At 38.1% G+C, this 22,267-nt stretch overlaps 1 protein-coding gene across 1 annotated transcript in view; it reads right to left on the reverse strand.

The window, feature by feature from the left end:
- The window catches only part of Cfap69 (cilia and flagella associated protein 69), a 69,839-nt gene that overhangs the window by 25,312 nt on the left and 22,260 nt on the right, over positions 1-22,267 (reverse strand). Inside the window, exons 5-13 of the mRNA XM_006987160.4 lie at positions 21,560-21,636; positions 18,622-18,720; positions 12,983-13,132; positions 12,716-12,893; positions 8,779-8,902; positions 4,661-4,709; positions 4,444-4,565; positions 1,819-2,035; positions 624-788 (exon numbers count right to left, since the gene is read on the reverse strand). Of these exons, the coding sequence (XP_006987222.1) occupies positions 624-788; positions 1,819-2,035; positions 4,444-4,565; positions 4,661-4,709; positions 8,779-8,902; positions 12,716-12,893; positions 12,983-13,132; positions 18,622-18,720; positions 21,560-21,636 (1,181 nt within the window). The remainder of the gene's footprint in view (positions 1-623; positions 789-1,818; positions 2,036-4,443; positions 4,566-4,660; positions 4,710-8,778; positions 8,903-12,715; positions 12,894-12,982; positions 13,133-18,621; positions 18,721-21,559; positions 21,637-22,267) is intronic.

The raw sequence follows: 22,267 nt of genomic DNA on the forward strand, positions 1-22,267 counted from the left end.
AATTCATAAATTCTTTAGTATTTATGTTAGAAAAGATAAGAGTCTCAAGCCGGGCGGTGGTGGCGCACGCCTTTAATCCCAGCACTCGGGAGGCAGAGGCAGGCGGATCTCTGTGAGTTCGAGGCCAGCCTGGTCTCCAAAGCGAGTTCCAGGAAAGGCGCAAAGCTACACAGAGAAACCCTGTCTCGAAAAAACCAAAAAAAAAAAAAAAAAAAAAAAAAAAAAAAAAGAAAAGATAAGAGTCTCTATGTACCAACGTGCCAGTGTTCTGAATGGACTGGAAATGTAACTTCATCTTCTTTGAAAATGGCTCAGCGATGCTTGGCCAGAAGTGGCAAGCTCATCAACAGAAAAGTGAAACCTAACAATAGTTCATCTCAGTGAAAAAGAAATTGTTAATAAAATAATTTCTAAACCGAGGAAATAAGTATTTAAAGGATTATTGACTACAATATTTCAATAAAAAGAGAGCTGATTGGCATCAACCAGATGAAAACAAAAACCAGGAAAACATTCAGGATATGCTCATTCATAAAATCAATTTGCAGAAAAATATTTCATATGAAACTTTTAGGATTATAAACACCCTCCTTTCACCTGTGAGCTGCCGTGCAGTATTTTACCTATCAGTTGGCGAATAATCCCCCTTTCACAAAGATCCGTGTTCACAGTCTCGTCTTCCAGATAAACCATGGCTCTGAGGAGTCGTAAAGTATAACGCATCTGTGCAAACTTGTTCCCACGGCCACCTGTGCCATGAAAACTGTTACCGTGAATGAAGAAGGAATCTGTGGGGAAATAAATAATTGAATTTATAATGAAGAAACTAAAGCATAAACAGTTCAACTAAATGTTCTTGTTTTAAAAAACAACACATCAGGTATTTTAAATATATATACATTTGGACAGATGCTAAAATTCAGTCATGTTTGTTTGTTCTTTTCTTACAGAAATATTATCCCTTCCCCTTCTCTTTCTAGTCTCAGAATGGAAATATGCCTTTTCAAATTTTACCCAAAGGTATCACTGTGTCTTTTACAACATTCTTCCTTATCAAATTTTTATGTTCATGAGTCTATTTATTTTCTTTTTAAGAATTCAATAAAATAACATTTATTAATTGAGGCTCTTCTCTTTGATAAGCTATAGCTTGGAGATAGTGCTTCTGGATAAAAATAAAAATCTACATTTTTAAATTTTATGAAGTTATTTAAGGATTTGTGTCCAATTGAAGCCTAAATGTATTTTCAGGAGCTGAAGTAGTATCTGGTACTTGGTAGACACTCAATCAATGTTTGTTGGATGAATATATTAAACTATTGTCTAGATTATTTTATTTCCTCCCTAAGTATAATTTTTATAGGCCTCATAATACAATAATTTAAATAAAATCATATATATATGATTATTTTTAAGTGTTTATTAATTATAAAGAAATCTCAGTGTTTTTAAAGGACGTGTTCTATCTTTAATTATGTGTAAATGTGTGTGCCTATGTGGGGGCATGTGCACATGAATTCAGGTGCCTGTAGAGGCCACTGAATCCTCTGGAGCTGGAGTTAAAGGCATTTGTGAGCTCCCTGGTGTAGGTGTTTGGAGCTCAACTCAGGTCTTCTGTAAGAACAGTCTGTGATATTAACTGCTGAGCCAGCTCTCTATCCCTAAAACTTCAATGTTTATGAAGACATATAAAAACACTAAAAGAATGGATTCAATATTTGTCTTTTCTTCAATTTAGCAATTGCTTTTCTATGCAGATACTGAGAGTTCAGTTGACATACAGATTCGAGTCTTGACAGGGCCCTGCAGGGCACTCACCTTCGTGCTCACACCATTCCAAAAAGGCAAGGATCCGAGCGTTGCCCTGGCATGCCATATATTCCTCTATTAGCAACGGAGCCACTGAAGACAAGGTGGCAATCGCATGCAGTTGCAGTTCTTCATACTGTGCAGCAGACCACTCGACAATCTTGAGTTTCTCAGGCTTTTTGACATAGGTAAACAAAGCCAAAATAACATTACCATCGATTAATAGCTGTAAGAAAGGACAAATGGACTTTGTTAGCAGCATAATTAAAATATCTTTACTTAATCTAGCAAAATTTGATGTTTTAGTGATAGTATCAAAGTATTTCCGTTATCTGTGACAGTACCCCAAACACATGGAAATAAAACAGATAACATACCACCCCCATCAACAGCAGCCTGGCGACAGGAAGAGCACTGATCCTCTTTCCTGGGCACAAGCTCCAGAGGTGACAATAACGGAAAATGCAATTTGTTTCTACATGCAATAAAACCATAAGTAGGAAATCGGAGGCAAATAAATGAGCGGCATTTCTTCCCCCATTCTTCATCTTCCTTCTGTTACAGTGCTAGCGACCAGACCCAGGGCCTTGGGCCTACTTGTCAGCCAGCCAGCCTACTGCTAAGCTGCACCTCTAGCCCTCACAGGAGCGAGCATAAAGGCAATAACAGGGCAATACAAACTGTTTCTTAGGTACAACTGATAGAATTTATACACTGTATCAAAGACTGCCAGTCAGGTCACATGCTGTATTTAATTAGACTCTTTAAGATTTTATAACTTTATTGAACCTAGCATTTCAATAAAAAGTAAAAACTGAATAATTATAAAATAGCCAATGGTTAACACAGCTGATACTAGCTGATGCATTTCAGTTCACAAGAGTGTGAAACACTGTCCTATGTGATACTGCCTTCTACTTGATTAGCATTACTCTATAAAGAGGGTTCCTAATGATTACGAGGGTTTTTTTTAGCTTCTTTACTGAATTCACTTAGTGTGGTACTTCATGGTGTATATTCAAAGAGATCATGATTTGGAGTTGAGTAAATATGAACAAGAATATTAGTTCTAGCATCACTGTGGAGATCCAGTGGAGAAGGTTTGAAATACTCCATGAATTATGATAGTGTACATATTGATTAGTCCTACTATTGTTGGGTCAAAGACATGTAACCTCAAAAATTAACTCCATTGTTGCTCACAATGTATTTTAAAAACCTTATGACAACCTTTGTGCTATTTGACTCTGTTGTCCATAAAATACTCAACCAGTGGAAACTGACAAAATGTAGAATAAAACTCAATTGTTGAATTTATACTTATAAGACATAGATAATTCTCCACTGTAATAATAATAATAATAATAATAATAATAATAATAATAATAATAATAAAACAAATTTTATGGAAGTATTTTTCTGGTAAGCATTTCAGAAAAAATATATAAGCTGTATACATTATATATTTGATACAAATTATAAAATTATAATTTAAATGCAATGTATCTTTCTCTGATTTTGCTATATATAATATATGTTGATATTCTCAAGAAAATGCCAGGCCCATTTAAATTCTCATAGTCTAACATCGACAACAATTAGAAAAATGAAGTCTCAGAATAATCCCCAAGGTGGGTGTTGCCCCTCTGCTAAAGATGAACTACCTGGGATTTAGAGAAACTAATTATTCCACTCAAAAGTATAATCTTAGAAAGTGACCTTACTGAGACGGTACCCACTCACCACCTCACCCCACTTTTATATCATCAGTCCTTATCTTGATAAAGTGAACACTCACTTCGTTCATGAAAAGAGCTTCAGGGATTTTCAGGTTAGAAGGAAATGTCATTTAATGCAGTAAGGAGCTGAACTAACAAAACAGTAATACATTTCTCAAACACTTTACAATTGACCAAGGCTTCACCTCAAGCTCTTACAAGTCCTGTGTGCAAATTTTCTGAGCTTCATAAAGTAGAACTAAGCCCCAGGTGGGGAAGGGGAACTGGCCAAGGTCACCCAAAAAGTGACAAACCATTTAATCCCAGTGTTCCTCAAATTACATCACATATGTGAAATAATGAACACAGCAAGATAAATGAGGAAATAAAAATTAAAGATGTTAGGCTTGAGTGGAGAAAACATGGGTTCATAAGCGTCTGAGACGGCCTAACAGAGTCAGCAATTACCTTCACCATTAATCATCCCTTAGCTTGACAGTCAGGAACCCAATCTGCTGGATGTGGGGGCTGTGTCTGTGATTTAATGGAAGAGTGTTTTCCTTGCATGAGCAACTGAAAAATAGATGGCATGGTCTGGGATGTGTGAGCTACTTTTGTTTTGTGTTCTTAGTTAGGAGATCTGCATATATTGATAGATCTCTTAGCTCCTACTTGCGTGTGTGTGTGTGTGTGTGTGTGTGTGTGTGTGTGTGTGTGTGTGTGTGTCTGGTTCAAAGTTAGGTCCTTTGTGTTTATTGTTTGCAATCCAAATGGCTACTAACCAAGCTGATAACTTTGCTACTTTCTATGATATAGATATGGGTTGGTTAATGAAAGATTTGCAATCGTGACTTTAAAAAACTATGCTATAAAGTGAGATGCTTTTATTAATTTTTCTGTTTTGATTAGTCTTTACCTGCACAGTAGTTAAATCTTTACATAAGATCACAATTATATTGAATAGCAATTTCTTCAACTCAAAATCTTCATAGGAATTAGAAAGCTTAAGATTTTTTACCAAAGGATTTTGACTTTTAACTGTAAGAGGAAAAAAAGAGAGAGAAATAAAAGCTAAAATTATATGTAAGACTCATCAAGACACTTACAAAATGCTTAAGTGTTGCAATTTTTACCTTCATTAAAAGTTGCAAACAGGATCAAATCTCTGGTAAAGCCACATTCCTATTACAAACACAAAATAAGAAAGCAGAGAGGCGAACAATCAGACCGGCAATTAAGATACAGGTGCCCATATCTGCCTCCTATTCAACTGCTACTATGTAATTTCCCTACCGTAATTCATTTGAATTTATAATACTAGTACTAATGAATCAAAGTGAAAAAGCAACACCACATGGCTAGGTAATTCTAATTTACTCAATTTAAACTTGCTTCTGCAACTTCTAAGAAGTTTCATATTAGTCCATGAATATAGATGCGATGTGATATTTGAAAGTGAGTGAGAAGTCAGCACATAGAGCCTGCCTGGTTACTTCTGTGATTCATTGTCTACACCTTTAAATGATACCACAAAGGAGGAAAGTCCAATTCTTCTCAATGGTTATTCTTTTCGATCCTGCCTTTATCCCAGTCACTTTCATTACATCAAAGGACAGCCAGGAGAGAACAAAACAGTGCTTCTTTTTTTAAAAAAAATAGTATTTGTATTTTATAATTAGCTTAATTTCACATATCAGCCACGGATTCCCCCATCCTCCCTCCTCCCACCTTCCTGCCCTCCCCCCTAATCCATCCCCCATTCCCACCTCCTCCAAGGCAAGGTCTTCCCTGGGGAGTCAGCCCAGCCTGGTAGACTCAGCCAAGATAGGTCCATTCCCTTCCTTCCTACACCAAGGCTGAGCAAAGTGTCCCAGCATAGGCCCCAGGCTCCAAAAAGCCAGCCCCTGAACCAAGGACAGGTCCCAGCTCCACTGCCTGGGGGCCTCCCAAACAGTTCAAGCTAATCAACTGTCTCACTTATTCAGAGGGCCTGGTCCAGTTCCATGGGGGCTCCTCTGCCACTGGTTCACAGTTCATGCATTTCCACTAGTTTGGCTATTTGTCCCTGTGCTTTTTCCAATCATGGTCTCGATATCTCTCACTCATACAATCTCTCCTCTCTCGTGCCCATTGCCAGTAGTCTACAGTGGAGGTATCTTTGTGGATTTCTGGGGACCTCCCTAGCACTCTGCTTCTTCCTATTCCCCATCAATATGGCCCTTTCTTAGAAAATTGGGAATCAATCTCCCTCAAGACCCAGCTATTCCACTCTTGGGCATACACTCAAGGAATGCTCAATCATACCACAAGGACACATGCTCAACTATGTTCATAGCAGCATTATTTGTAATAGCCAGAACCTGGAAATGACCTAGATGCCCTTCAACTGAAGAATGGATAAACAAAATGTGGTACATATACACAATGGAGTACTACTCAGCAGAGAAAAACAATGACATCATGAGGTTTGCAGGCAAATGGATGGAACTAGAAAAAATCATCCTGGGTGAGGTAGCCCTGACTCAGAGAGACAAACATGGTATGTACTCACTCATAGGTGGATACTAGATGTAAAGCAAAGGATAACCATACTGCAACTCACAGCTCCAGGGAGGCTACCTAGTAAAGAGGACCCTAAGAAAGACACAGGGATCGCTCAATGACTGAGAAATGGATGAAATCTACATGAGCAAACTGTGGGTGGGGGTAATGTAGGGCAAGGGTTAGGGGGAAAGAGAGCTTAGGGGAGAGGGAGGTCCCAGCTGGATCAGGAGCAGAGTGGGAGAACAGAGAGGGAGATACCATGATGAATGAAAACAGTGCTTCTTAACACAAAAAACCCTGAGGAATTATCAGAGCTGCAAATACCTCAGCACAAGGAACTCACTCCTGACAAAGACATGCAATTGAACTTTGTATAGTAAGGAAATTTTATAGGGGGAAATAATAATGGGTTTTGCATTTATGGTACAATTTTTCTACTTCTTCAGGATTCACATGGCTTCTTTAAAATATAAGAATGTTATCACTTTTATTTCTGCTTTTATTTCTGTTCAAGGAATCACCAGAACATTTACAGTGGCAGAACTGAGAACTCACTGACAGACAGACAGACAAAGATCTACCTGCATATGGTAGACTTAGACTAGGTGCTCTGTTGGATGATTTATACATTTTCACACTATGAATTCCATGACGTTTTAAATGTTGGGCCACTTGATGTACACTGACAGGTATTGGGACCTTTATAGCTAGTCCTTTGAAACCCAATGTAGAAAGTAATATGGCTGATGTGTGAATATTATTGTAAGATCTCTCTATTCTAAGATCTCAATCACTCAATGACTTGTTCACTATAAAGTACAGGGAGGGACTGGAAAGATTTCTGAGGGGTTAAGAGCACATACTGCTCTTACAAGACAACCCAACTTCAGTTTCCAGAACCCCTTTAGGTGGCTCACAACCACCTGTTACTCCACCTCCAGGTGTCCCAACTCCCTCCTGCCTCTGAGGGCATCTACACTCACAGAGAAAAACCCACACTCACGCAGACACACATACACATAATTAAAAATATTAAAATAAATATTTTTAAATACAGGAAGGATTAGCTTCTCATATGGCTAGGTAGTTTTGATAAAAGAAATCTTCTTTGAGCAAAATATAAAAAGCAGCAATCTTGTGGCCAAGAGAAAGTAGACACTGGAAGAAAGTTAGAACTCTGATAAAGACTAAAGAAGAATTGACTATGTAAATTGTCATAACACCTCCTTTTAATAATGGCCTTAAACCTGGCAGCAATCCCTGTTCTACACCTTGTGTGTATGCTAAACTCAAAGGTAAACCTGTTTGTTGTCTGAATGGGCCAATGAATCAGAAGACTGAGGCAACCACAGCCACTAGAATGAAAGGTCCAGTCTCATAAAGGAGAAAGCCAGAAGGGGAACTCAAATATGCATACAAACGCTTCCCCAGGCTCTGACTACTGCCTGACCTGACCAAATACTGAGAATTCTACACATCATAGTTATGCCCACAAGAGCCAAACTGGAATTTGATGGATCCCACTTGGAGGCATCATAGTTGGACCACATAGTTGCATGAATGCAGACAAGTCCAATGTCTACAAATAACAAAACTGAAAAAGTACTTTTCAGAGGCCTATGGTGGAGCCCACAGTAAAGATACTCATAATGAATGGGAACACAGGAGCTCTGCACAGAAGGAGAAATTGTAAAAAGGGGTCAAAGAGGACGAGGATAGAGTTCAGTGGCAGAACCCTTGTCTGTTATGAAGAAAGCCCTGGGCTTGATCTCCAGACCTGGAGAAAAAAAAAAAAAGAAATTCTAATATCTGAAATAAAAACATGCTAGAAAGGATGGACAGCATGATGGATGCGACAGGGAAAGTCAGTTAATTTAAATATATAGACCAATCCAATCATCCAATCTGAGGACTAGAGAGAAAAAATATTCAAAACAGTCACCAGAAGCCTATAACCATATGAGACAATGTAAAAAATTATCAAATGTACAAGTAATCAGAATGCTATAAGAAAACAGGAGAGAGAATAAACTAAAAACCAATGATGAAAATAATGGTCCTAATTTGTTCAAATTTAGTGAAAAAAAATTACATGTGTAAGAAACACTATAAAGGATAAATACAAAAGGGATTACTCCTTGGCCCACTGTACTAAAACTGATGAACACCAATGATAAAAGGGAAAGTCTTGAAAACAGAATTTAAAGAACACTTTTCAATATCAGGGAGCAAGAATTTGAAATAACAAATACCAGGAACAGCAGAGAGAAGAAACCAGTGGAACACTATCTTCAAAGTGCTAGTAGAGAATTTATTTCAACCTAGGATTCTACATTCAATGAACATAATTCAATAATTAAGGTGATAGTTTGAGATAAAATAGACTTTGTTGAGAGCAGGTAGCACATTTGTACCACATGAAATGATAAACAAAGTTCTTTTATTGGAAAAGAAATGAAGTTAGATGGACAGGAGAAAAAAAGAAAAAAGAAAAACACCAGAAATAATGAATCTGTAGGTGGCAAAACATGAAGAGGATGCCAGAGCTCCACAGGAATGCCACAGAGTGGCAGAGTGGCAGTGCAGTGACTATCTTGGCATCCAGATACAACTTAGCACACAATTAAACACACAAATACTGTAACATAGTTTAGAATACTCCCGCCACTTTCACCATTAAAATGAACGCCATCTGATGCATACTTACAATCATTGGTGCTCCAGGGTTCTGAGCTATAATTGTGGTGATAACTAATATATCATTTCTAAGCTGACGGTCATAATGACTATGGCCCCTCATAAACAGATTTTTAAATATTTCCTTCAAGGCCCTAGAAAACAAAATATTAAAAATGATATTATTGTAGGCAAAATGTTTGTGCTTCTTCAAAATTCATTTGTTGAAATCCTCCCTTGTCAGAAGTTTTGGGAAGACATTTAGACATAAAGGTAGAGCCATCATAAAGGAATCACTGTCCTCACAACAGGAACCTCAGAGAGCTCTACTGCTGATCTCATTCTGGATATGATAAGATAAAATGGGAGATTATGGAATCTACTTTTAAAAAGGAACTACTTGCTTTAAATAAGATAAGTAATGAAAATTTTTTGGTCCGAGTTTATCAGATGTTACTGGACTGGACATTGTTAATATATATATATATTATAATGGAGTTTTTATCTGAATCTGTCAAATGTTAATGGACTAGACATCGTTAATGTAATATTGACTGTGTATATTGTATATACTTACTGGATATAATTTTTCTTGTATTAGTTATAAGCTTTTTTAAATTTTAGACTAAAAGAGAGGAAATGTGGTATGTATTCCCTCAAATATTGTGCATGCTAATAAACTTATCTGGGGTCAGAGATAGAGCAGCCACAATATTAAACATAAAGGGTAGGCAGTGGTAGCACACACCTTTAATCCTAGCATTCCAGAGGCAGAAATCCTTGTGTTCAAGGATACAGACAGGCATGGTGACTCATCACGCCTTTAATCCCAGAAAGCCAGCCTTTAATCCCAGGGAGTGGTGGTAGAAAGCAGAAAGGTATATAAGGCATGAGGACCAGAAACTAGAAGCATTTGGCTGGTTAAGCATTTGGCTGGTTAAGCATTCAGGCTTTTGACCAGCAATTCAGCTGTGATGAGGACTCAGAAGCCTCCAGTCTGAGGAAACAAGACCAGCTGAGGATCTGGCGAGGTGAGGTAGCTGTGGCTTGTTCTGGCTCTCTGATTTTCCATTGTTCACCCCAATAACTGGCCTCAGGTTTGATTTTATTAATAAGAACTTCTAAGATTCATGCTACATCATTCCCTGTGAAATGAGATGTCGGAGTCCTGATATCTAGAAGAGCATGTGTTCCAGAACCTGCCATGCTGGCACATGTTGATTTCTAACCTCTAACACTGTGAGAAAAAAGTTACCGTTGTTTCTCAACTACAGCTCTCTGGGACTTTGTTAAGGAAGGCTGAACTGAGACACATTTCTATGGAAATACTTATGTCTCCATCAACAATATCCTACTCTTAATTTTAGACTACTGACCCGGTGTTTCTCATCTTTTGATCCTTCCAAACCTGCTTCGAATTCACGGCAACGCACCAGATAAGAACTCACTAATCGAAGTACCCACAGTTGCCAATGTGACTGTTAGAAGACTTAATCATGGCATGTTAAAGCCACTCAAAGCTGCTCTTTATTCTTAGAACAAAGTCTTCCTTAGCCAGCTCCCCAGGGCTCTGCCATCACGGTTCTTGCTCTCCCTGTAGTCTCGGCTCTTAACAGCCTGCCTTGCTCTTCTGCCTTCCTCATACTAAGCTTCTTTCGGGTTTTTACTTTTCATTTTTTTCTGAATCTGATTTTTACTTCTCTTTTCCTGTGTAGGATGCTCTCTGCAAGAGGCTGTTCTGTGTGACTGATTCCTAATCCCCGAGACACTGCTGAGGTTAAGGAGTATGAGGAAGCATAAACCATCTCCTCCGCTCCAGGTCAGGTTCCTTCTGCAGGAGACAGTCATTGTTTTTGCCTCTTGGGGCCGTCTGCAGTTCTCTGTGTAGCAACACTACCTGTATTTCTTTATTTAGGCATCTGCTCTCCCCAGCCTGTGGTTCTACAGCAGTGGTTCTCCGCCTTCCCACTGCTGAGACCCTTTCATACACAGTTCCTCATGTGGTGCTGACCCCCGACCACAACATTATTTTCACTGATACTTCATAACTGTAATTTTGCTACTGTTATGAATCATAATGTAAATATCAGACATGCAAAACCTGTGAAAAGGTTGTTTTAGGGTTGCGACCCGCAGGTTGAGAACCGCTGTTCGATCAGGATACAGCCAGAAGAGTGAAGACGACCTGAAGAAATAGAGAGGTGCCCAGCCTCCACATTTTCTGAAATTTCAATAAAGAGGCTCACGAAACCAGCTTTTTGTTTTTTTGTTTTTGTTTTTTTTTAGTTGCACTCTCATCAGTCGGAATTCTAGTTTCTTTTCTGTTGTGATAAAACACTGACCAAGCCAGCCTGTGGTAGTGCGCACGCCTTCAGTCCCAGCACTCGTGAGGCAGAGGCAGGCGGATCTCAGTGAGTTCAAGGCCAGCCTGGGCTGCAGGGTGAGTTCCAGGAAAGGCGAAAAGCTACACAGAGAAGCCCTGTCTTAAAAACAAAACAAAACAAAAAATCACTGCCCAAAAGCAACTTAGAGAAGGAATGATCTATTTAGCTTATACTTTCAGGTCACAGTTCATCAGAGGGGAAGTCATGGCAAGAACTCAAGCAGAAGCCTGATGGTAAAAACATGGAGGACAGTGCTGGTGGGCTCACTCATGGGCTCACGCTTAACTCGCTGTCTTGTATAGTCTGGAACCACTGTTCAGGAAACGGTGCTGCCCGCAGGGGGCGGGGCCATCTTAGACCAGTTACAGTAAAGACATCCACAGACACACAGGCCAATCTGACCTGACCAGTCCCTCAGTGGGGACTCCCTTCTCAGTAATTACTGACTGCGCCAAGTTAACAGTGAAAGCTAACTAAGACAGTAGGGTTGGGTTTGGGGGTCACTTGAAAGCAAAAACATGTTCATCTATCTTATTTTGAAAAAAGATGCAATGTCTTGCAAAAATCTCTGCCATTACACTTATTATACCTTCTTAATTACTTATGTACTTGTTTTTCTTTGTAAATATAAGAGAAGGTCCATGAAATGTTATTGTTTAGTTTTTGATTCAAATTTTATTTTAGTGTTTGGGATGTAAAAGCAAATAAATAAGTAAGTAAATTATTTTAATTTGTTATATATATGAGTGTTTTGCTCTCAGGTATGTCCACGCCCCACATGCATGTGTGGTACCCATGGAGGTCACAAGAGGGCATTGGATCCCCTAGAACTGGAGTTATGAGTGGTTAGGAGCGGCCACGTGGGTGCTCGGAATCAATCTGCATCCTCTGCAAAAACTTAACTGCTGAGACATCTCTTCAACTCTATTTTATTTTAGTTTTTGAAATAGGGTCTTACTATGTAGCTCTGTTTATCCTGGAGCTCACTCTTGAACTCACAGAGCTCTGTCTTCCTCCGCCTCCCAAGCCCTGGGATTAAAGGGTGTTGTTAGCACACCAAGCTTTTAGTTACATTTTTATCATCTCAGACTGACCGTAGCACAACAGACAACAATTATTTATTGAACAATTGAGTAAGCAACTTGAAAACTTACATTTTTTTGACAATTACATAACTGAAAAGGTAGAAAATACTAATCAGAAATCTAATGAATAAATAGTTATAAAAGTCTAATTTCACTTTAGCCATCTGTAAAGGCACAATTTAACTATATAGTATGATACTTTTAGAGCATCCTACTAGACAAGCATGGCTTCTCTGGCAATTCCAGTACTGGGGAAGAAGAGGAAGGAGACCATCCTCACTCAACTACATTGCAAGTTCCAGGCTAGCCTTACTACACGAGACCTATCTCAGAACTCACAAAAGAACAAAAAGTGTAACTTCTTTTATTTCTAATGGCATGAAGCCCAGTCATCAGATGAATCAAAAATTCAATTGGACACAGATTCAAAGTGGTTAGTTATCTATCACTGACCACGGGTCAAGGCAAATGGCATTCCTATCTACCCACATACACTTACAGCAGGCATTCCAAGTTACTGAGCTGTTGTATAATTTCCTCTTTTGAAGATCGCTCCAATAAATTCCAAAGTATTTCTGATGAACGAAACAGAAGCTGTCCTGAGGGATCTGGGTCATTGAGGCGAGCACAGATTCTGCTGGCTGCTTGACCTTTCACCATTAAGGTGCAATTGACTTCTGAAAAGTAAATTTAACAAACTAGTCTGTTAGAGAGGAAGAAAAGGAGTGAACAATGAAATGTTGAAATTCAACAGTACTATACACACCGGAAGTCGAGAGGTGCTGCAGAACTTTAAGAACCCAAAGTTTCTCAACAAGCTGGTTTTCAAGTAGGAGCACGGACTGGACCATGGCTTTTGCCAATCCTCCGACTTCAGCCATCTTAATCTTGTATGATGAGCTAACCTGCTGGTAGCCTAAAGCCATAACAGGGACAATTATTTCACATAAGGATCATTTGAGAACAAAAACAATATAAAAACTTTTGTTGTTGTTGTTGTTGTTGTTGTTGTTGTTGTTGTTTTTTTCGAGACAGGGTTTCTCTGTGTAGTTTTGGTGCCTGTCCTGGACCTTACACTGTAGATCAGGCTGGCCTTGAACTCACAGAGATCTGCCTGGCTCTGCCTCCTGAGTGCTGGGATTAAAGGCATGCACTACCACCTCCTGGTGCTCAAAAACTTTTTTAAAGAACACATGGCATTTACAACTTGTACAGTAGAAGGATGGGCAAAGTTTTCTATAAATGGCCAGACAGTATATCTTTGCAGGTTATTACATTCTGTGTCTCGACTATCTAGCTCAAGATATTGTAGCATGCTATCATAGCCTTGAAGAAAGCCATAAATAAGATGAAAAAAATGGGCATGGTTGTATTCAATAACATTAAATTTACAGTTATCCAGTTTTTCCCCAAGGGGCCCATAGTCTTTTGGCCTTGAAATACACCCACAGATTTTGGAAACACATCTTAAATTCTAAAAATAAACAAACAAACAACAACAAAAAACACCAAGTACCAGCCAGTAAGTAGTAACTTTCCCTAAAGTCAAATAACAAGGTAACAAATCCTTTACATTTTTGCTCCATGTGACAATGTACTGCTTCAGCTCTTTCAAGGGACAAGAATTACATCACATCAGCAGCAAAGGGGAGGAGAGAAGTAAACGACTGTGAATTCGGGGTATTTTAGAGCAGCGAACAGCATGCCTTAGAAACTTCCATCCTGCTGCAGGCCCTATGAGGCACACTGCCCCTTTTGCTGGTTGCACAGGTACCTGCCTCACTATTTGTAGCCACGGGATTAAATAAACACCACAGTAAGGTGAAGCTGTTTTTTCTCAGTGATCTCACATATAAACTCCCTGACATCTTGACTTTTGAAACCAACTAGATTCTCTTTAACCATAACGTAGTTCTGAGATGTCTGTCAGTTTGTTTTAACTTTCTGAGTTTGGTCTCTGGGTCATACACAAGGCCCTGTCCATTCCTGAGATGGGTTGTCTGGGGGTATGCTCTATACTCACTGTGAAAGTTTAAAAGGACACTACAAACACAAAGAGGGCTGGAGAGATCGCTCACCAGGTAAGAAAGAGCACTTGCTCTATAAACATGAGAACATCGGGCGGTGGTGGCGCACGCCTTTAATCCCAGCACTTGGGAGGCAGAGCCAGGTGGATGGATCTCTGGGAGTTCAAGGCCAGCCTGGTCTACAGAGCAAGATCAAGACAGGCACCAAAACTACACAGAGAAACCCTGTCTCCAAAAAACAAAACAAACAAGCAAACAAAAAACAAGCATGAGAACTTGAGTTTGAATCTTTAACAAGAAGGTAAAATGCTTGGCATGGCCTGGGTATGGTGGCACATGCCTTTTATTTAAGCACTCAGGAGTCAGAGGCAAGCAGATCTCTGTGAGTTCTCTGCTAGTCTGGTCTGCACCAGGCCAGCCAGGGAGAAATAGTGGCAGTGTGTCTCAACAACAACAACAAAAACAAACAAATCTTAACAACAAATACAAAACAACAAATACAAAAAAAAAAAATCCAAACACAAATACAAAAAAGCATGACATGGCTACACAGCTGCCCGTGACTCCAGGGCTTGGAGGTAGAGTCAGTAAGGCTGCGGGGGCTTATTGGCCATCAGCTTAACTCTAGGTTTAGTAAGAGACCAGGTCTCAAAGGATTAGGGAGTGATAGGCCAGAACGCTCAACATCCTCAGCTACCTAAACACATACATGAGCATATACCATATACATATAGCATACACATACAACACACACACACACACACACACACACACATACAAAATTTAAAAAAATGAAAATACAAAGGAGAATAAAAATTGCTTATAATTTTACCATTTCAAAACCATATCTGGCTTTAAATAAAGTTTTAAGACATTTACTTTATTTTAATTCTATTTCTTTTGGTGCATGTTTGTGGCAATGTGTGCCACAGTCCACTTGTGCTATGGCATGAGTGTAGAGGTCAGAGGATGACCTGCAGGAGTCAGTTCTTCCCCGCCACTACGCGGGTCCTGGGAACTGAACTCAGTTGCCAGCCTTGACAGCAGCGGCCTTTCCCTGCCGAGCCGTCTTGCCAGCCTTTTCTTCTTGTCTCTAAGCGGTGTCTCTATTTTGCTGAATCAGGTCTAAGGTTGTGTTCTTAATTACAACTTCTCATGTTTACCTTGAGGATTTTGCTTTTCCACCTGCCACTTAGGGAAGTCTGCCTACAAGCTTTATTTCCACATCCTAATGCTAGTAACAAAACCCAAATACCCATTCAGTGATCTTGCTACCGGTTAAGCTGCTGCTCCCATCTTCTTGTCTGCTTTACCATTTCAGTTCTAAATACAAGTTCGTATTTATGAGCTGCCCCTGCTTCCTTCTCAAGTGGCTGCTTCTGTTCTCACATCCTTTCAGATTGCTATAAGATCATCATTGTCAACAGATCTCAAACATTAACCACAACTTTCTAGGTTGACACTAGCTTGGGTTCTCCATCCATCATTACAGAAATTTCTTCAGTACTGATACCAAGACCACCTTTCTTCATTAAACATTTCATTCATTAATATACATATGGTGGTCTTTAGGGTTCTTCCCCTGATAAACACAAATTAAATTATTTCTCACCTTTGAATATTTCCTTCAGGATAAGTATTTTTGTAGAAGATGTTACACCAATTATTTGCTTCAAGTTCTTCCTGGTGTATTGATAGGCTTATTCTTCCCTAAAAATTCTCATTGGACTTTGACATTACTTGTGACAACTGACAGCTTTTAAAAATATTTTTGCACATCCACATGATGTGGAACACATTCTTGAACATGGCTCCAATGAGCACTTTGCATATTTCTTCTATTCAAGGTTTCTCACTATAGTATGTTCTATGAATTGAATCAAGATAACTAGAGTTGTTCCACACAACTTATATTAATACAAGTTCACTGCATTTGACATTCTCCTGGGTCCTGGAAAGTCAGTCATGTGATAATGAACACTTCCCATGCTTGTTGCTCAGAGATCCTTTCCAGCGTGAGTTCTTTTGTGCTTTTGAAAGTTCCTGGGTTAAATGAAGGCTTTCCCACATTGCTTACAACACTGAGTTTCTCTTTTTTGAATTTCTGCATGTCTCTACTAGTTAAGTAGAGCAGCTGAAGGTTTCACCACAGTGCTTAAATAAGACAGGATTCTTTCTTCTATGAATCTTTTCACATATGCAAAGGGACCTGAATCACTCAGGGATTCGCCACATTGCTTACATATATCGTTTTTTTCTCCAATGTGAGTTCTTTCATGTATTTGAAACCAATTGCAACAATCACAATGTGTTTTATCACAATGCTTACAAACATAAGGTTTCTCTCCAATGTGTTCTTTCACACATTTGAAGGGGACATGGATGACTAAAGATTGTCTCACATTGCTTACATGCATAATGTTTCTCTCCAGCATAATTTTATGCATGTCTCTGAATAGAGCAAGATAAATCACATGCTTCCCCTACACATTGCTTACACTCACAGACTTTCTTCCCAGAGCAACTTCTCTCATGTATTAGAAATGAAGTGGAACAACCCAAAGCTTTACTACACACCTTACATTTATATGGTTTCTCTTCCCTGTGTGTTACCATGTGTCTCTGAACGGCTGGCAGACTCATATAAGCTTTCCCTCTGCTTATCTATATATGGGTTCTCATCATTATGTGCCCTTTAATGTTTTGGAGAACACTGGGGATGTTAGCAATTTCGTGTTCCTTACATTTATTTATATGGCTTCTCTTCTTTCCTGACACTCATTTGGTCTAGTATGTGAGCAGGCTGAGCATTGGAGGGTACATTTGGAAATGAAAGGCAATATCTACTTCTCCACAATACAGTTTTCTCATGGTTTATACCAGGAGGAAATTTCTTGTTCAGAATATAACCTAGAGTCTGGCTCAACATTTCTCCACATTGGTTGCATAGTTTTATGTTCATAATATCTCTGCCACTTGGCTTTTTAAGTCTCCCTTGAGGTTTGTCTACTTCTCTCTGATGTTCTGGCTTTCTCCTTTTTGCCTTTTTCCAGCTCTCTCGTGTCCCAGGTTCTCTCCATGGCTGTTCTCTCCTGTTGCCTGGTCAGGTCACAGTGCAACAGAAATGAGACAGCCCATGGTCTCAGCAGGCTCGCACACATGGGCTCTCAATGATGATCTGCAATGGCAGACAAAAATCTTCCTCTTTTTGGACATTTCTATTCTTTGGATCCCTTTTTAACATCCCTTAATTCTTTCAATCATATTTTCCAACTCTCAATATAAACACTCTTCATAGTGTTCTTCTTGGGCCCTTGCTGTTTACACGATTTATTTCCTGACTAATTCAATCACTGACGGTTTCAATTTTCATTTCCACTCAGTGAATTCCAAGCCTGCTTTTCTGATCCCTGAAGATTTTAGAATTCAATGTCTACTATTCACTAAATTCTCCAATCTGTCTACCTGAGACTTCACATTGTATATTTAATAATCTCCTTATATATTTCACTACCTCAGATGTCTTGTCATGTTCTCCTTAGTCATACATTCTTAGACTACCATAGTCTTATTTTTATCTATTTAAAATTATGTAACTCCAAAATATCATTTATTTATTCTCTCCCTTACTATATTGATTGCAAGTTATATAATCAATAAAGGTTAAGATGTATGTCTTAAATAACATTATAGCCTCACAATGCTAATGCTTGATATAATCTACTCATCAGTATGTATTAAGATTTCCTAGCTATAATATACAGAATTCTTCCTAAACATAATAGAGAATGGCATCAGTATTACTAATTTAACATCTACTTAGATGTATTGATATTATGATTAAAATAATTTTATTTTCACTGCTAAGAAATACTACTAATAGAGCCGGGTAGTAGTGGAGCACGCCTTTAATCCCAGCACTCAGGAGGCAGAGGCAGGTAGGTGGATCGCTGTGAGTTCGAGGCCAGCCTGGGTTACACAGTGAGTTCCAGGATAGGCTCCAAAGCTACATAGAGAAACCCTGTCTCAAAAAAACAAACAAACAAAAAACAAAAACAAACAAAAAAAGAAATACTACTAGTAACAAACTTAATTGGCTATGCCTTTATCAACTGGGCCATAAATATTTACCATCAAGATAAAAATTTGGTATATAGCCCCAAACTAAAAAAAAAAAAAAAAAAAAAAAAAAAAAAAAAAAAAAAAAAAAAACTTACACAATTTTTAAAGATAACTGAAGAAGTCAAAGCTACACAAAAAATATTTATGTGTTGAATCCATGAGCCCTGTGTTTTCAAAGTTTAGTGAAATACAAGAAGATGAATTTTTTGTTTCCCAAAGACACAAGTTATCATGGAAAGATAAATGAAAACTTTACCTGGAATATGCTTTTTTGGTGGTTCTGCATGATAGAAGTCAATAATACACTTACAAATTTGTATCCTTAACTTAGAACTTGGTATTTTCATTAATTCACCTGCCAAAAGAATAAAGGAGAGTACTGTGATAACATGTTATAAGCTTATTTAAAAATGTAAGCATAGAATACCGATATTACAAGTTATTTTAAAATCTCATTAGCAATTCATATTGAGTCTTATAATTACTTGTGTGATCATGTGTATGTGTGCATACATATACTGTTGAGCAGTCACACATCACTTCATATGGGAGTATTTTCTGGGAAATTCCTTGTTAGGTGCTATTTTTATATGAATAACACATTGTATACTTACACAAACATGATATTAAATTAAGCACAAGAGAACAGAGCAACTGAGGTACATAATGAATGGAAGATATAGGAGGTTGCTGCTGGCAAACAGTATACTCTTTGACAGCTAATTCAAAAATACTAAGTAGAAAGTACATTCATTTATCTAAATGATAAAATACAGTGAATACATAATCCAGGGACACAGTCACTCGTCACTTATCAAGTGTTCTGCACTGTATACCACTGGACTGCTCTATTTTCACAGAACTGGCAATGTGGGGGGGGGTTCTATCACTATCACCACAAATATGGATAATGAGTGGCACTATGGCAAATTATGCCATCAATAAGTGATATAATTTTTTGGCCCAATGTAGATTTATAGGACCACCATCTTATATATGTTCTGTTGTTGGGTGAAATGAAGTGATATAGTGCATAATAGTTAAGTGAACATACATGCACACATACATACGTGTCTGTGTAACACTTTGAATCTATCCTTATGATTTTCCATCTCAATCATTTCAGCCTGTCCTTTCCAGAAAGAAGAGAATGATACTAATAATACAGATACTGGAGCCAGACCATCCAAGAATAAAGTCTGGCTCTGCTACATACTAAAAGTGTGTAAACTAGTTAGTATTTGATTTTTTCATCCATAAACCAGGCATAACAGTTACTACATTTAAGAATGCTGTAAAGACTGATTTCACATGAGACAAGGATTGAGAATAATGTTTAGCACATTGTTAAGTGCTACATGTGATGGTAACTGTTGATAACATAAAGGGTAGTATTCTTCCTAACTAGATTCAGAAGCTTGTGTTTCATAATGTATTCTTTCCTTAAAACTCCATATTAGCTTTACTCTCAATTTGCCGGCAGACCAATACATGGTAGAACCTGGGAGTTATTAGTAATGGTCATGAATATATTTATTCAATTCTTCATATTGGGTATTTTCATTTACTTCATGTTTCCAGCAATTTAAAAAGGTAGGGGACAGAGTAGTATTTGCACTACACAATCAGCAGAGGGAATTAATGAGAAGTTAAGAGCTCATATTGTTTGCAGTGGCAATATAATGTACTTTTACTGGCAGGCTGTCACTAAGCAAAGAATAATCTGATGATAGGCCATGTAGTATAAAAATGTCAGCCAATTCTCTAGGAGGCAGCACTCTAGAGTAGGGCCAACAGAGACATTTAAAATAATATTACCAACAAAACCTTCATATTTTTTAATATTAGCATGTCTTTATATATGTATAATTTATTATGTATACAGCATGTATGACAGCAGGCCAGAAGAGGGCACCAGATCTCATTACAGATGGTTGTGAGCCACCATGTGGTTGCTGGGAATTGAACTCAGGACCTCTGGAAGAGCAGTCGGTGCTCTTAACCACTGAGCCACCTCTCCAGCCTGCATGTCATTTTTTAGGATGGCTTCCTATTTAACTTTTCTACTCATGGCAGAATTGAAATCTCCCACTTCTTCTGAGCCTGTTTGATCTTAAAGTTTTCTTTAATTCTCATGTTTAATCTAGTCTTTGTGATACTTTCCTCTACTGTTTGAGATTAAGTTTAGGAAGTTTATTCTGAGTAACTACAGTTGAAGATGATGAAACTTAGACATAAAAGAATTATAAGTAATATTTAATGTTAAAAACAAAAATGCTTCTTGTTCATTTTAGTTGACCCTCTAAAAACTTTTTGTATGGAGTATAGTACTGGGAAAATAACTTAGGTAAATAGTTTTAAAAGTTTATCAATCATTTACCTATTATTTCACTTTTACAAATAAAGACTTAAATTAGTAACTGCAAATTTAACATAGTATTTGTTTGGAAAATGTATCATCATGTCCCAGGGGTCAATTTTCAGAAAGTGTTTCATATGATCTCATTTCTTAGGAATTATTTTCCTACTTCCAAAAAGTAAAAAAATAACCTAGATATAAATACATACTCTTTTATAACATTTTTCACATTTGATTTTATTTAAAAGTTTGGAGCATGCAGTGAACAAGGAAGTACTCAACAGTTTCAGCAACTCAATATAAAAGCTCAAATGTGAAAACATTTTTGTGATTACTAAATGAAGATTGCATAAAATTACACCCCAGCTATGAGCTATTGGCCATTGATGCTGCTGGCAGAGAGGAGACTGGTTTCTCCAAGAGTGCATGGTCCAGTGAAAGAGCACACGTTCAAGAAGATTTGAGCAGCACAAACTGGCCTCGATGGGCAAGAGTGCACTACAAAGTTGGGGGTTAGATCTAGGAAGAGTTGGGCGAGGGTGGATGCTGTATGAACCTCTCAAAGAACTAAGAAAAAAAGGTTAACAAACACATAACTAAATTATACATCTAATCAAGTATGTACAGAGAAGTAAAAGCCAGTCTTGAAAGCCTCAGAAGAAAACAGTTCCAGAATCACCACTGAGTACACCCACTATGTTAACTCTCAAGTATAAAATAAGGGACAAGCCTTGGTGTGGAGGATACCGTGAAGGAAACAGTGAAGGCAGGCACACTCATTTCCCCATATTGGTCCTGCCATCGTATATTCCCTGTGTAAGAAACCTTGACTTACCCAGAAGTGCAAGCGAATTAGCAGTATCTTCAGTGTAAGTTATTTCATCCGATACTTTCTTTTTCAAAAATGGCAAGCTTCAATGAGAACAAAGAGTCAGAGTAACTTTTAACGGAGTCCCTGATTGATGCTTCACTTATAAAGGGGAAATATTTATTTTCTAAAGAATAAAGTGATTCTCTCTCCCAGCCTCTCTCATTCTTTAGTGTGGAGCACCGTTAACAATCAGATGAAAACTGTACTTCTAACCAACCAACCAGAGAGAAAAACAAAAACAAAACACTGTCATAAGAATGAAGAGAGGCAGAGCTGAGAAAGTAATCCTCCATCACTGTGGCTAAAACACGAATTATCTTTCTGAGGGCAAAGTCATAGTGAATTATACTTGTAATCGCTGTTAGGAAGATTCAACTAAAACTTAAAAATGTCTAATGGCGTTTCCTGAAGTTTCTAAGGCGGGAGGTACCAGATTAATGGTCTATTTCTTTCCTACGGTCAGTGCCCCCTCCTTATTAACAGGATTAGGAACTATTCACAAAAGAACAGAATGCTTTGGGAAACAATAAGGCTTCAACGTTAAAAACATCAGTTATATTAGAATTGCAATTCATAGCTACTATAATCAAGTTATCTGAAAATACTTATTTATAAATCACAGATCAAGTTTATGAATTGTTCATTATCCTAAACTTCTTAAAACAAAATATA

This window comes from Peromyscus maniculatus, chromosome 3 (assembly GCF_049852395.1).
Source record: "Peromyscus maniculatus bairdii isolate BWxNUB_F1_BW_parent chromosome 3, HU_Pman_BW_mat_3.1, whole genome shotgun sequence".
NCBI classification, from domain to species: domain Eukaryota; kingdom Metazoa; phylum Chordata; class Mammalia; order Rodentia; family Cricetidae; genus Peromyscus; species Peromyscus maniculatus.